General features: G+C 32.9%; 2 protein-coding genes across 3 annotated transcripts; both read right to left on the minus strand.

Moving 5' to 3' along the window:
• Positions 1-216: 216 nt before the first annotated feature.
• On the minus strand, positions 217-6,369 carry LOC119638860 (glutamate receptor ionotropic, kainate 2-like). Of its 2 annotated transcripts, XM_038035938.1 has the most exons (13): positions 6,304-6,369; positions 4,869-5,029; positions 4,199-4,805; positions 3,980-4,143; positions 3,675-3,905; positions 2,423-2,626; positions 2,272-2,356; positions 1,928-2,204; positions 1,663-1,864; positions 1,047-1,278; positions 874-986; positions 640-789; positions 217-557 (listed from the first exon to the last, which is right to left on the minus strand). In XM_038035938.1, the coding sequence occupies exons 2-13, from the start codon at positions 4,998-5,000 to the stop codon at positions 399-401; spliced, it is 2,556 nt and encodes an 851-aa protein (XP_037891866.1). In that variant the 5' UTR covers positions 5,001-5,029; positions 6,304-6,369; the 3' UTR covers positions 217-398. The 2 variants fall into 2 exon arrangements, with proteins under 2 accessions (XP_037891866.1, XP_037891865.1); XM_038035937.1 differs by lacking the exon at positions 6,304-6,369 and having other exon boundaries at positions 874-1,278; positions 4,869-5,903.
• A 105-nt stretch (positions 6,370-6,474) lies between these two features.
• LOC119638818 (glutamate receptor ionotropic, kainate 2-like) lies at positions 6,475-16,414 on the minus strand. The gene is made up of 16 exons (XM_038035843.1): positions 16,330-16,414; positions 15,914-15,994; positions 14,806-14,966; positions 14,528-14,744; positions 14,281-14,471; positions 13,253-13,460; positions 13,017-13,180; positions 11,520-11,750; positions 11,258-11,461; positions 10,657-10,741; positions 10,322-10,598; positions 10,051-10,252; positions 9,750-9,990; positions 9,570-9,682; positions 6,898-7,044; positions 6,475-6,826 (listed from the first exon to the last, which is right to left on the minus strand). The coding sequence occupies exons 1-16, from the start codon at positions 16,412-16,414 to the stop codon at positions 6,638-6,640; spliced, it is 2,796 nt and encodes a 931-aa protein (XP_037891771.1). The 3' UTR covers positions 6,475-6,637.
• Between the last annotated feature and the right edge of the window lie 304 nt (positions 16,415-16,718).

Raw genomic sequence — 16,718 nt, forward strand, 5'->3', positions numbered from 1 at the left:
CGTCTGAACTGATACACATTACTTTTAGGGCTATGTAGAAACTATGCGGATGAACTAACTGACAATATTATTTATTGGTTTAGAATGGTGGGTATTAAATAGATTCGTTCTAAAGCGAATATAAGTTTTGCAATTTTAATTCTTACAATTGCAAGAATTAGAATTAAGCTTATGCTCATATATGTTATTTGTTAAGATACTTACCCGATTTCCTTCTTTTACGTATATATAAAATATAAATAAAATAATTTCAATTATAACTGATTAATTGCTGTATTATTTGTCATCGAGATATGCTAATAATTACTTATAACTTACTTTTTATGTTTAAAAAACCTTTTGTTTTTTTTTTTATTCAATCTTATCTTTTTTATCCTTTTTTTAATTAAGTTAAATAATTAAATATTTTGAGTATTATTAGCATCCAAGGTATCGATTGATATGGACGAATTACGACTACGTGAGTAAATAGACGCGGATGTTTTCAATTCACGCGTATATGTGGAGAAATCAATAACGAATTTAAATTCTTCAGTGAAAGCGTCTTTTAAGGAAACCTTGAGAAAAAACCAAAAAATTATAATAAATGAAAAATATAATTTTTTATAATTTTAACAGGACGCCAAAGACAAATCTCACCTTATGATTGCTAGCCTTGCGAATTACAAAGCATATCCAACTTATAATGCCGTGTAAGAGGGCTAAACCACTGCCTACTAAGAGGACCACATAAATGCCTTCTAAATTCTCCATACTCAAGGATTTTGCATCACTTTGTTCGGCCTTGCTCTGTAAGTATTAAATGTTTTATTTATTTTTCTTTTAATTATGTTTTTTTTATTAATAAAATTATACATTTTTTTGTAAGCTTACCGTACAAATACCGGCACCAACCTCATTCCACCATTTATTTTTCATTTTAGCTAAAACACCTTGTTCTTGCAATTCCAACAAAGCATTATTAAATTTATCCCTGTAAGGCCAATCTTTTAAGAGGATTTTTTTTAAAATTATTTCTTTAATCAATTCAGTCATGATTAAATTACTTTTTCTCATAGCGATGCCGTAACCTTTTTCATCCAAAGCATCGCCGATTTTTTTTAAACTACATTCTCTCATGGTATTATATTCAATGGAAGTGGATTCCATTAGAAAAGCATATGTATGATCTTTACTATTTTTAACTCGTTCAAATCCCTCTTGATTAGTTTCGGTTAAATATTGCGGATTTTTAGTCATAAATTCATTCATTTTTTTATAACGTTCATCTTCAGACGTCTAAGATCGATAAGAGGAAATATTAATGATTATATTCTGTCCTTAATACTCTAGAAGCATAAATGCAATAATGTTAATTGTAACTTTGTTTGTCAGATGATTGTGACGTGGCAAATAGTTGTGCAAAATTTTTGAATAGAAATTTGCTTTAATACTCCAATTATTGACAACAATATATTGCAAGATTGCAGTGTTTCAAATCTTGAATTTTGCAACTGGAAAAATTATAAAAATGAAGTGTGCAGGGACGGACGGAAGTAGTTATATCTCTCCGAGAACATATATAGATAGAGTTATGGTAATAATAATACAAAATTACAATAGTTCGGTAAGGATTATGATAAGAATAGAAAACATTTTTTTTTTTTTAAGCAATAAAAATACCATAAAAAAGTTTCTCGTAGATCCGGTACGTTTAGCTCCATATACCACTCCTCCCTTATTTTCAGCTAAATCGTTAACATTTTCAATTAAGGTAGTAGGAGTTTCGATGGTTAAGAAAGCAGCCAGATTCGCTGTATAGGATGAGACCATAATTAAAGTAAAAAACCACCATATAGAGGCAACAGTTCTAACTGACAGGGCTCTTCGAAAAGGAGAAATCCAAATCAAATATTTGCTCTCGTTTTTTATGTCAAAATTTTTTTACTTAGGCGCTATTTCTGAGCCTTGTTGCAATAGAGCTCCCGTAGTAAACCATAATGAATTACTAATCGTAAATTGATTTTCCAGTTCGATAGGTTCTTCGATGCACGGGCATGGATTATCCCATTCTTTAGGTGATAAACGGCCCAATATAAAGAAACTCAACGATACGCCCAAGAAAGCTAAACCTAAATACCACCACACTTCTTCGGAAAATGGATCCATAAATGAAAATGTTGCAGGCGGTGCTTGCTGCGGTTTAACATACAAAATTGCTATACCTAAGCGAAAGAAGGAGAAACGAAATGAACACAGCAAACAAGTTTTGAAAGCCACAAACAAATTTACCTAAGCTCATAAACGGTATACTAAAATCAACGGCTTCTTCCCTTTCGCTTGTTATCGTTAAATCAGTAACGGCCAAGTCTGCTCGCTACAAATTTTTAAAAATTTATCGTATTTGATGATATCATGTTTTCTTTCGCATTATAGGACTTACGCCTTCTCTAATTTCCTTTAACATGCCGGTGGAAGTGTTGGTGGTTTTATTATAAGAACCATAATCGTTGCCGCCATTAATCAAAGTGTAATTAAAGCCTAATTTATTAGCCAACTCTTTAATTAATTCTACACCATAACCTTCATATTGATTGTTGCCATCCAGTTTCTTATAGCTTTCAACTAAACTGGCATAGGGTTTGTTCTGCTTATAAGTTAATAAAAAATTACTAACTAGAAGAACTTGTGCGAAATATCGGCTCGGCTGCCCATCAAATCAAATGAACGGAAAACTTTTTTAACGGCCTACATCCCACACATATATTGATGTGTTCGACTTAAATCAGTCTGTCTGCAGTCTGCCACTTATTCAGGTCGAAATTTTAGAGCTGTTTTTGTAAACTTTAATGAACTAACCCGCACGCTATTGAAAATAGTTTGGACCGAGCCGCTTTAACGACCACACCTCTAACTTAAAAATCTCGTTATATAAAGAAAAATTTTGACTTTTAATATTTCTTTAAAAAATTAATAAAAAATCGTGCACGACATGTTTGGGTTATCACCCTTCCTTCTTTCCGTGATCGAACGCAGAATAAAAATTTGATATAAAAATTTCGCGTTTTAACTTTAGCTCAGGCAGCACTATTTTTGGAATCCTTTTTACATTTAAGGTTTATCATAGAAAATAAGATTTAATTTAGCAATTTTTAGTTTTTGAGGGCTCAAGTAGATGAAGAACAATAAGTTCTTCGACAACAAGATGACTGTTACTGAAAGTGCATCATGTCGACTCGCCCATAGCAGCGAGGTGTACTAACAGAAATAGGTAAAATAGCTCGATAGTGCCCGACTATAATGTTAAAGCTTTATCGTTAAACGTGGGAGTTTTAGTTGTCCCCCAGCAATCACTTTCGTGGATTTTCGGCTGTGAACAACAGTAGGATCATTTACATCGAGATTTAGTATAGCGTTTAACGCATTGTCATTACTTTTTATTGACTTTCCTGCTTTCCTCTTATCTCACGTAGGGTAGGGTGCATGCTATGTCCGCTCCAAAGCTCAAGATTGCAAAACTCGATATTACTTTTCGGGATTATGAGAATTTCAACAACCGATTACACGACAAATTGATGGACGTCGGATATTGCCGAGTCAACAGGGAATCTCTCGTTAATAACGAATACGGAATAGAATGTGTTTTGATGATGGGCAGAATGATAAAATTAATTCTTATAAAATTAGTTTTTTACCGGCACTGACAGCAATATTATAAAAGTCCTATTAACTAAGGTATTGTCGAAGTTTTCAAATATAGCGCTTGTAGGTTTTAAACGTTGACTTGTATAATTGCTTAACTCATTCCAAGTGCCTACTTTCACAATGCCGGAAGGTTGCAATTCAATGACGTCAAAGGTATAACCTTTCCGTACGTTGCCTTCGAAATAAATCTGACCAGTTAAAGTTCTTTTATGAATATTCAACTGAATCAAAAAAATAAATAAATAAATAAATAAAAATAAATTTTAAGCTGGCTTAATAATATATCCTAACCTACCGATCGTACATAATTCTTAAATGTTGAACCATCTTCCGTTACGCCATCACTGCGATCAGTGCAATTAAGGGGCTCCGCTTTTAAAGAGATATGCTTAGTAGTCTCAGCAATTAATTGCACGGCATCGTATGTCAAAGCCATTTCTACGGTAATGGGACAAGAACCTTTCAAAACACTTCATATTAATTTTTAGTATTTATCACATTTCCCATTTTTTACCGTTTTGAAATTCATCTAAAGCATACATGTAACCCAATTTTAACATTAGCTCTTTGACTCTTAGCTTTTCCGGTGAAAACATTCGTAAGCTTGTTATATTTGCTTCACTATATTTATATTCATCTAAATCGAACGAATGAAAGTCCAAATTTCCAATAATATATTTGTAATCTTCATTGATAATACCGACTTGCTGGGCTTGCCTTAAAAACTCAGGCATTGTCTCTGACGAACCCACTACTACTATATAATTATCAATTGATTTACGTATTCTTCTTAAGACGCTTTTAAAATTTCCATTTAAATTGATATCATAACGTAAAACTGTTATGATCGGTCCATTAGGACCATAAAGGGCCATTATCGTATTTAATATATTTAAGTATTCAGTCGATTCGTAAAGGAATATAAATCGTGACCATTGAAATGCTATTAACAGAGAATGCAAAGCTTTCGATATATCATCTTGATGAGGATGCAAATTGAAAGCTTCAGCTGATTGCAACATATGGCCGTAGAAATATGGTACATCTTTCGCATCGCAGATTGACATTAAATGTAAAGCAGTATGCTTGGAAGATGGCCCCAATACGGCACCAATACCCATCTAAAAATTTTGGAAATCATGTAAAAAAATTAACATTTAAAACAGTTAACTATTAAAACCTACCTGCATCATTTTACACAATTTCCCGTAACCTTGAAATGAATTTCCGAAAGGAACTTCTTCTTGCTTTAATACCAAAGGTGTTTGCAAATCAATATTGGCAACTTCCATGGCGTATTCCGCTACAAGAGTCATTTTGTCATGGTTACGATCCGTTAAGAGACCTACAGGTAGATGGAAAAAAATTGTATTGACGTTTGGAAAATCACTTCGTTTTTTTCTAACATTGGATTTAATTGTATTTTTTTCACAGCTTGTGGTGTGCTACACCGCCTTCGGTACAGGAGATATTAAGTTAGCGCGGACTTATGTAACACGCAGAAGGGCTTAAGATGGATGGACCTTTTATTACACCGATCGGTTCAGAATTAAAAACAGTTAGCTTCTTAAGCGGAGGCCGTTTGTATTCATTTACTTCTTTCTTCCAAATTCTTGTATCCATTAAATCCAGCTATTCAATGCATTCGTTTTAAGTTGTTCGTTTTCAATTTCAAATACTTTATCTCTTTTAATCGTTTTGGCTAATATATCTTTTAAAATTTTCTTATCTAACTAAAGCAGAAAATTCTTTACTGATGTTGCTAACCCTCTCTTTCCCTACAGTTTTAATTTTAACTTCATTTCAAACTTATCGGTCGGTCGATAAGTCCCTGAGTCAGAAACTCTGAACTCTCAAACAATGGTTATCAAAATATCATTCTAATGTATTCGTTCAGTTACGAGTTATAGTCGTATTGGTGGCGCTTTTTTTTTCTTATTTTCAAAAAATTTGACTTGAAAAATGTTAAACCGGTAGCTCTGCTTCGTCAGCAGCAATTCGTTAGCAGTTTACTGATTTCAAACGAGGCCCTGTGGCGATGACGACGGGGCCGAGCACAGCGGACGCCCAGAAGTAGGCTGTTTCAACAGAACGCATCCAAAATATTCTGAAACGTTATTCTCCATAAACGAAAACAATTTAAGAATCAAGGCTTTAGTCTTAGGTTTTATTTCCGTAGCTAAATTAATAACACTTATAATAATAAATTATTTTAATTTACGTATTAAAAAGAAAAACCTGTTAAAAGAAATTATATTGATTTTAAAGAGTAATCACTCCCAGCTATATACTCCTTTAAGTAGCTATACAAAAACTATAAAAGTTGTCCGTTAACTCGTCCGATGGTCGAGTCAGTTGGTCGAATTATCACTAAACATACATTTTTATAAAAGCGATATTTACTTTGTCATTTTTAAGTGAACATTTGATTGACAAAATTGAAAGATAATCAGATTTTACCACATAATTTTATATATGTGTGTATGTATATATGGATAAGTAAAAGTATAAATACATGTCTATCTCAACATATATATATAAGTATAAATATATATACGGATGTATATATATATATATATGTACGTATATTTATATATATTCATAAGTGAGAAAGCTTACCTACTGTTATAGCATCCCTTGTATTGGACGCATCATAACTAGTGAAACCATGTTGCGTTGAGGTCAATTTAATGCATTCAATATAAAGGATAATTTGCAATAATAATGAGTTCAAAAATATCATTTTAAAATTTCTTTTTTTTTTATTTATTAAAAATTAACTTCCAAATAGATCAACATTTTTAGACACAAGTACACAAATATTTCAAATTCAATGTTTGCGAACGCAAGAGAGAAACGCGACTAAATTCTTTACTATGATTTTCCAGTAGAGATCGACTGATTAAAATTGGAAAATTTTGAAAAGAGAAAGTAAAAAAGCTTTTCCATTGATTTATTCCTCTTTCTCATTTTCGCTCATACTCTCATCATTCGAATCGGTTTCGAATGAATCTATTGTTGAATCAATTGATGAATTGCGGCTGCGTGAGTATATAGAATTGGCGCATTTCAGCAGACGTTCGTTATTTGTAAAATCTGTAACAGCTTTAAACTCTTCTTTCACGGCAGCACTAAACGGTACCTTTTTAAATATATTATTATTGAAGCATTTTAAAGAAATTTATTCATATTAAGATCTAGATAAGTACTTACGTTATAATTTTGTGCTTTTCTGGCCACTTCGAAGCACCAATTGATTATGCCGAAAACCATGGATATAGCACAACCAACAATTAGAACGTAATAAATACCTTCCAAATTGCTAAAAGCCAATGGACTGACACCGCCGTCCGATTTCGACTGAAAATAGATGAGAATAAGATGTTGTAGACATATAGTAGCAGAGGGGCAAGGCCAACTATCCATTTGAAAGTCTACATTTCATGCGAACTCTTATATGGAAGGGAAGCAAGACCCTGTCAAAATTTTGCAAAGCAAATATTCTTCTCAAAGATAGCCACAGATAGCCACGAGCTTTATTTTTCGACATGCCTCTTACAGGGGGTGACGTTTAAAAAAAGGCCTTTGTGATCCAAATTTGTGTAGTTAAATTTTATGTGAAATAATTATTATGGAACAATTTGCATTATAAGATGCTGAAAATTAAATCTTCTTTCTATATAAAGGCTTACTTTTCATATTATTATTATTATTATTATTATTATTATTATTATTTTAATTTTAGACTAATGAAATGAATTCTTAGACTAAAAAAAGACATTGAGCACTAGCAACACAAGGCTATCGGCTCTAATTATAAAAAAGAATAATAAAATGTACATTAGATAATGAGATTAGTAGTATTAATAAAGTAATGTATATTATTATTATTATTATTATTAATTTCGCCAGAGAAATAAATTCTAAGACTAAACTCTTAAAAGCATTAGCATCTAAGGCTATCGGCCTAAAAAAAAGTAATGTATAGAATTGATATTCTGTTCTGAAGCTGATTGTAGAATGTTCAAAGGGTTAATCGTTCCAAATGCAATACTTCTAGCCAAGGAAAAGTTGAAGCAGTCGCAGAAAAATACTTTTCATAGGAACAGTTAAATAGTAAATGATTCAAAAATGAATTCATATTTTTTGTAATCAATGCTCTTTTATTTACTGATTTTTGTGAAGGAATTTTAAGAGATGCAGATTTTTTCATTTAAGAACTTTTTTTGAAACGAGGACTAGTTGTAAAACTGATCCGATCTACTCCATTTTCCATAAGTCACGGCCTTTGCCATAAACACGCAGCAGTGTGACAGTAAAAGATAGATTAAACACATTACATTTACAGTCATCAGACAGACCGACAGACAGATGGACAGACAAGCTTTTGCAATACCCAACTTTGCCAATAAATGCACTTATACATACGTGGATATGGCAAAAAGTGTGGGAACTGCATTTGAGTGTTACATACATCCTTGCCTGTAATAAGCCCACAACTATGTTTCACAATCCGTAAATGCGCATTTAATATTTGAGGTAAATGCATAAGGAAACGGTGCAAAATTTCGATGACTCCATAAATATGAAGAAGAATAAACAAATAAAACTTAATAAATAAAAATTACTAGAGTATCGTCTCAAAATTCCGTGTAAATATGATGTATTTGAAAATAAAAATTCGCTGTACAAACAGTTATTATCGTTCGTCAAGATGTACTCGAATTATATTTCCCTCTGCGATAAATGATTAATAAACCATTATTTCGATGAAGAGTAAATCGCTTGAATCGATTGAAAATCGATTATGTGATCTAATCTACGCGCGTTTTTATTTTGTTCTACTTTGCGATGAAATTTATTGAATTTCGTGGTGCGATGAAAATTTCTCTAAATTAATTGAAAATATTTTATTTTAATGAAAAAAATTGTGAAGAATTTTATATTATCCTCCATTTTTAATCAAACGGAAGCTGGGCTAATATTTTTCAGATGTTAGTAAATACTTGGCTTTTCAATGAAAAGGCGATAATAGATCTTATTTTTAACCTGCAGTATTGGTTGTAAAGAAATTTACCTATTGAAGTGGATTAAAAAATTTGACAATGACTCTTTGGCTGGCTTCTCAAAGCCGGGTTGCCAAAAACGACTTTTGGCATTTCAATGAAAAGTCACTAGAGGGTCAACCTGTAATGTAGGTATTTTTTTTTTTTTTTATTTCGAGAACGATTTTTTGACTGACCCGGTGGGCGTCGACTTTTTCATTAATTTGATTCTTTTGAGATACTCCAAGCGAGCTTCCAAAGCATGAGATTATGACTCAAAATAGAAATTAACAAGATAATAAAATATACTAGAAAGTAATTGATTACAGTAAAGCAGTTAAAATAAAAAAGTGTTGAGAAATCAATGAAAAGAAAAAAATAGTGAAATTTAACAAAGAATAGCAATAAAATGATGCGACTTCTACTGGCCTATTTAAAGTGATTTCTAAACCACTCTCTCAAAACTAAGGTGCAATACAAATCCAAATAGTCATTAAATACGATAATTATCATGACAATAACAGGTAAGCAATGATTTGTTTTTTTATTATTTAATTCATGACTCCGTTTAGGATGCAAGAACTCAAGATTAATATGAGGCCTTTGAAAGAAGCCTAAAATGCATGCTATTTGTTATATCATAAATTTTTAAAATATTTGTTAATTGAATATTTATTTGCGGCTGAGTTTTCCGAAAAAAGATATGAATAGATTTATATTAAAACACTTTTTGTATACTATATACTTTTAAGATGAATTTGCTTTGCGAAAAAAGTACTTAAGAATATTTATGGAAAAGTCAGGTGGATTTTAAATGGGATTTTTTTTCTTTTAACTTACATTACATACGCCGGCTCCAATTTCGTTCCACCATTTGTTTTTTAATTGAGCCAAAACACCTTGTTCTTGCAATTCCAATAAAGCATTGTTGAATTTATCACGGTACGGCCAGTCTACGATAAGAAGAAGTATTCTTCAAATTTTAAGAAACATTTTCAATTATCTTTAAGGAAAACTTACTTTTTACCATAGCTATACCGTAACCTTTTTCGTCTAAAGCTTCACCGATTTTTGTTAGTTTACATTCTCGTTGAGTATTATATTCGATAGACGTTGATTCCATGAGAAAAGCATAGGTTTTACCATTTTGAACATCACTAGATTTCACACGTTCCAAACCTTCTTGATTAGTTTCGGTAAGATATTCTGGATGAGCTAACATATATTCATTCATTTTTTTATAGATTTCCTCTTCCGATGTCTACAAAAATGCGAATGATATCGTAATTAATTTGAAATTACTTTTATACAATCAAATTACTAAGAAGAAATTCCTAGTCGAACCGGTACGTTTGGCACCGTATTGTACTCCGCCTTTGTTCTCCGACAAATCTTGAACGTTTTCTAAAAGACTAGTAGGATTTTCTATGGTTAAAAATGCAGCCAAATTTGCGGTATACGAAGAAACCATTATAAGAGTAAAAAAACACCATATAGCTGCCACGGTTCTGGTAGACAAGGCTCTGATTAAAAAAACAAAGGATATTTCCTTAGAGAGAACCAGTTGGTTTAATATTTGTTGTTACACTTACTTTGGTGCCACTTCTGAACCCTGTTGTAAAAGCGCTCCTGTGGTAAACCACAGGGCATTATTTATTGTGAATTGATTTTCCAATTCGTCTGGCTCTTCTACGCAAGGATAAGGATTATCCCATTCGGTTGGCGATAAACGGCCCAAAATAAAGAAGCACAGTGATACTCCTAAATAAGCTAAACCTAAATAAATCCAAACTTCCTTCGAAAATGGATCCATAAATGAGAAAGTAGTGGGATTGCTTTTTTGCGGTTTCAGGTAAAGAATGCCTATACCTTGATAATTTAAGAAAAGTTAATGAAAAAATCTTGTGGCTTTTAAAAAACAACTTACCTAAATTCATAAATGGTATTGAAAAATCAATAACTTCTTCACGTTCCGAAGTGATCGTTAAGTCGGTTACAGCTAAGTCAGCACGCTGCAATAATTTGTCTTAAAATTATTTTAATAGAGCCTTTTGTCATAGGGATGTCCGTCCCCTTCCCCTTCTTTGGTTTTTTGATTCCTCATATTCCTCATATTTGTTCTAGTCCGTCTTCCCTTTCTGTCAAAGTGTATTATTTTTTTAAGGCGCTTTGCCAAAATGTACGGAAATTGTTTGAATGTTATTTCAAAATCGGATTGGTCCTGATAAGAAACCAATCTTGCCTTGTTTTGTGCAAATCTTCGCGTGCATCCCTTAATAATGTTATCTGCGTATAGGACACCTAAGAAGATGGAGCAAAAAAACGTATTCGGCTGACAAATAGAAAGCTGACAAAGGTGTTATTATTATTTTCGGGTTTGGGACTTTCACTTTGCTGACTTTTTGCATGGGAGTTGAGAAATCAGGTCCTCTTCAATCCTCTTCATTGAAAACAGAATCGAGTAAGGGACATCCCTAGCAAGATATCCTGCAATTTTTTTTTAATTCGAAAGTTTTTTTTTACTTTACCCCTTCAACCATTTCTTTTAACATGCCTGTGGTGACGTTTGTCGTCTTATTAAATGAACCATAATCGTTACCACCATTAATAAAAGTGAAATTAAATCCCAATTTATCGGCTAATTCTTTAATCAAATCAATACCATAACCTTCATATTGACTATTGCCATCCAATTTCTTGTGACTTTCTACTAAGCTGGCATAGGGTTTGTTCTAATAGAAATGTTCACATTAATGATTATATTTAATGCGAAATACAAGTACAACTAACCGGCACCGCTATTAAAACTCGAAGTGTTTTATTTATCATTGAGTTGTCAACATTATCTGCTATAGGCTTCATTTGTATGGGACGTTCAAAGGTGAAATTTTTATGTTCTTGCCACGTGCCAACTTTTATCAAACCGGTTGGCTGCAATTCAATAATTTCGAATTGAGAACCTTTACGTATGGACCCTTCAAAATAAATATGACCCGTTATTGTGTTTCGGTCAAGTAAAATCTGTAAAAAAAAAAGATGAGCAAAACATTAGGAATATAAAGAACATAACGAGAATTTTTCATTTTTTAAAAATATATATATATAAATAATTTCCTAGATAGATCTGTGATTTTGGCAGATTTGGCTGAAAAGTGTCTTTGTTCCAAGGAAACAAAAAATCGCAAAGAAACCCCTCTCCAGAATGGAACCGTTACGACATTGTAAACGTGACGTTTGATTCAAATATTCCGGAAAAATTCAATAGATTTGCGATAGTTTTGATTACTATATGTGTGATATATAATATAGAAAATAAAAATTGTTTTGTTTGACCTAAATGAGATTTCTCTATTTTCAGCGACCTCTATGATGCTGATGGCTTTATTATGAAGTAGATTTCCGTGAGTTCTATTACTTTAATGATTAGTCTGTCGTGAAGTTCAGATCTCCCATTATTTCCGATTTTTTATTGGACATCTTGAAATTTTTTTTATATATGTTGTAAAAAATTTGGAATTTTGACATAATACTTTTTTGATCAAGTAATACGTCTTTAGATTCATAAGAAAGTACATTTCTTTTCTCATCCCACATTCATTACATAAACTGGAACGCAAAGCCTGGTGGTGCTAAGGGAAAAAAATTCATGAATTAATTAATTATATAGCGACGCAGGTAAAAATTTTTAACATTTCCAACCGTCACATGTATTTGTACACAATGGCTTCTTGTCATAGCCCGACGTGACGTATATGTGTACCATATATTTGTATCAGCTTAAAATATCATCGACTGTGTGACTGTGGTTTTTCCAGGAGGAGTTGTTAGCGAACGGGTCAAGTACTCTGTCATCTTAACGGTTGCTTGGCAACCAAAGATCGCTTACATATAGGAAGAAAGTTTTTTTTTTTTTAAAACTATAAGGTGCTGAACGATTAAAAGAAATGAAACGAAATAATTGCATAACATGTTGCGCACATAGTTTCAATTTGCGTTTGTATATTGGACTTGAAGTGTGTATGCACTGTTAGATATAATCCGCCATAAAAATATTAGCAGGTTAGAAATAAATAAAGTTTTATATAAATATGGGGTTGTAAGTATTATATAAAGAACCTAATGAACTCAATTTTGAAGAGTGCTTTTCACGCTCGTAAGTTGAAAGCGATAAATGTGAAAATTGCTCTAACTTGAATAGGCTTACTAGAGATGACGTAAAGAAAGTTGTCGTCATCTGTTTCAACAAATATTTCTTGTGGGCGGATAAAGTTAGTGAGTAATTCTTACCGATCTCATGTAATTCTTAAAAGTTGTACCGTCCTCTAGTACATCAATTGAGAAATCTGAACAATTAAGTGCATGTGGCGCATAATGCAAATATTTTGTAGTTTCGGCGAATGCGACCACAGCATCGTAAGTTAAAGCCATTTCCATAGTGATGGGGCAAGAACCTTAAATACAAATCAGAAGAAGAATAAAAAATAATTTCTTTGCAGAGAGAGAAAGAAATTTGAAAATTTTACCATTACGTATAATTTCGTGTTCAGTAGTTTCATCAAGATAACCTAAATTTTGCATAAGATTTCGCACTTCACTTTGTTCGGCCGAAAACATACGCATACCCGTAATATTAGCTTCGCTATATTTGTATTCTTCTAAATCGAAGGTATGGAAATCCAAATTTCCGATAATATATTTATAGTCTTCGTTCATAATGCCAACTTGTTGCGCCTTAGAAATGCATTTAAGAGATAATTAAAGTAAATTAGTTACGTTTTTCACACCATTTCTTTCACGTTCGGGTGTGCACTCCCTCTCTCTCTCTCTCTTTCTATATATTCCTGGCAATTTCTCAGAATAAAGTTGGACATCATCATTGATTAAATAGGCACTCCTTTTAGTTATCATCGTAGTATGAGGTTACATTGATAATTTTCGAAAAGCGAGTCAGAATAGTCAAAAACTAACCGGAGTATTCTGAACCCCGTCACCGAGTCACAAACATCGTCAGCTTGTGGCCTATGGACTTTGCTTTATAACTAAATTGATATTCGAAAGTCTCAGTCACAAACTCCTCTCATTAACGACCGGCCGCAATGCCAGCCCATGTCTGTATGCCGTCAGAGTAAGATTCGAAAACGATTTGGCCATGTTAACGTGGCCGCACAACATCCGAAAAAACTAGAAAATCCGAATATATAAAAATTTTAACATCCGATAGGCAACATTAGACGTTCCTTAAAAATATTTCTTGGAATTTCTGACTCTTTCTCGATCTTGATCAGCCGACTGAAAAGCGGACATGTCTTTTTTAATGCCTTAGAACATTTGCGCAGAACGTACACCTATACATAAGCAAAAAAAAAGACCAGGACAGATCTTCATCATCCGCGAGTATCGTAAGCTCTTTGATGTACACGATTCAATATGACCTGAAAATTCTCGTCCACGCTTGCACATATAGGTAAGAGAGGGAAATTCAGAAAAAGCGAATACGGATATGTTTGAAAATTGTTTTTTTTTTATCATTTAAAGCTCTTGGAATGCTTACTTGTTTCAATAATTCTGCCACCGATTGTGTAGAGCCTACAATTAGGATGCGATTATCTACCGATTTACGTACTCTACGTAAAACTGATTTAAAATTTCCATTTAAATTTAAGTCATAATGAATGATATTAATTACAGGTCCTGTCGTCACGTATAAGGACATCAATGCATCTAATATACTTAGAAATTCGGCTGAAAATAAAATGTTTCTTATTTAACCATTTATATAGAATTATTTACGTTCTCACAATTCTCGTAAAGGTAAATAAATCGTGACCATTCAAATTGCTCTACAATAGCATGAATTGTTTTCGCAATATCTAAAGGATGAGGATGTAGATTGAAAGCGTCATAACGTCCACTAAGGTGTGAGTAAATGAATGGTATATCTTTGCTATCGCACATATGCATTAGATAGGATGCAGTATTTTCCGCAGAAGGAGCGAAAATTCCCCCTACGCCTAACTATATTCAGAAAAGTACTTACTTTACAGCATTGAAAACTTCTTTTTACTATTTCAGCTACCTTCGTCAACTTGCACAGTTGATTAATGCCTTGCATAATATTCCCGTAATCCATGGTTTCCTGATGGCCTCTTAGCGGTACAGTCAAATCGGAATTTACCACTTCGATAGCATAATCAAAAGTACGACGTAAATAGTCTGCATTTAAATCGGAAATAAGACCTATTTTTTAAGAGTAATTAATTGATTAATAGAGTAATTAGTAGATTTTAGAAAATTCCACTCAACTATTTTTATACCCATCACCGAAGGATATGGAGTGTATGCAAAGTATTTGCAACGGCTAGAAGGAAATTTCTGAGACCCCACAAGGTGTACGTATTCTGTCCGTCTGTCCTCTTTGGGTAATGTCTGATGTAAGCATTCTCCTGGCCTTAAAAATGAGGATATCGGCGTAATAGTTCCTGCAGGCAGGCTGGTATTCAAGATCGACAAAATCGATTAAAGGACACTCCCACAGTATTGCGTAAACTGAAATCGCATCTGTCTTTCAAAAATTGGTTTTGTACTCATTACCCATAAGCCACAGCAGATCAATGTACAAAAATTGAAATGTATATTTTACGGGCGAGGCTGTACCACAGGTAAAAATGGGTAAAATTGATTATGTCTACTCGATATGATCAGTGTGTATGAAAGTTTAAATTATTATTTCAATACCTTTATAACGTGTATAAGCAAGTTTCATAAACCCCATAAAGTATATAAATTCTTGGCCAGTTTGAAATTTGAAATGCACCTAAGCTTGTGTTCGTTTCTCCATTTGTTCGTCTGCCCGACTGCGTAGCGTCCGTGGTACACATTCTTCCGTTCGCAAAAACGAAACGAAACGATGTCGCCTACAAGTGGCAAAACAATTCAGCAGTCATCCGAACCGGTCAAAGGACAATCCTATAATGCCCATATATCTATGCGACGCAACACCAACTGTGATGAATACCTTCGCTTTCTGTGTTTTTTACTTCTGACTCATAAAGTGCAACACATAGAGTATAAAAATGTACTCTTTGTTCTTTTTTTAGTCTGTTTTAAGACAACGGTGAGGGATATAAAAAATTCGGCCGCAACCGAATATAATTTCCCGACTTGTTTTAACTGTTTTCATTTACCCAAATGTATGTTATTTAATGTGCCATCGTAACCGTTTAAAGGGTAAAAAGCTTTCACGCCATTGTTTATTGAAATCCTTTCTATCAAAAATATTATGAAAATTTTCAAAAACATAATTTTCTATTTTTAAAACTTGCAAAAAAAAAAAAAAAGAATTAGTAAAAAACAAGCAAATTGACTTTTTCTATGACACTTTTTCCCGTGTTTGCGTTCGTTACGCTCTTCGCCCTCACGACTTACTAATAATTGCCGGTTTTCTCTTAATTGAAGAACTTTTCTTTTTCGTAAAAGTTTTGGAAATTTCCACATCAATTCACTTTTCCTTAACATCGTGTAATTTTCGCTCTCTATATATATAAGTTAAATGCCTTTGTAGGCTAAGAACATATGAGCTTTATTTTTCTCTTCGCAGTACTTGGGAAGCCCAGAGAATATGTATAAATTTGTGAGTCGCGGTGTTGTCGTACATCTATATTTTTGTTCGCCTGTCCGCTGATCATGTTTGGAACTCTTAGGGTATAAAAAAGTTGATTGCTGCACAAAGACTATATAAAAAGCTTAATGGACAAGAATATCAAAATATTCGTCTCAATACTTTATACTATATATCTACATCCGTCGTTCGTACAAATATTTACTAATATGCTGAGAATAGTTCGCAGATCTATTTATTAAAAAGCTTTTACGAATTATATATATTTTGCTCGAATTATTCGAATTACTTCTTTGAAAAAGGAATTCGACAGACATCAAGGTCTTGATTTTGCTTAAGATTTTGAATCGATTTAACTATACTTATCCGTT

This window comes from Glossina fuscipes, unplaced genomic scaffold (genome assembly GCF_014805625.2).
Source record: "Glossina fuscipes isolate IAEA_lab_2018 unplaced genomic scaffold, Yale_Gfus_2 110, whole genome shotgun sequence".
Lineage (NCBI taxonomy): Eukaryota > Metazoa > Arthropoda > Insecta > Diptera > Glossinidae > Glossina > Glossina fuscipes.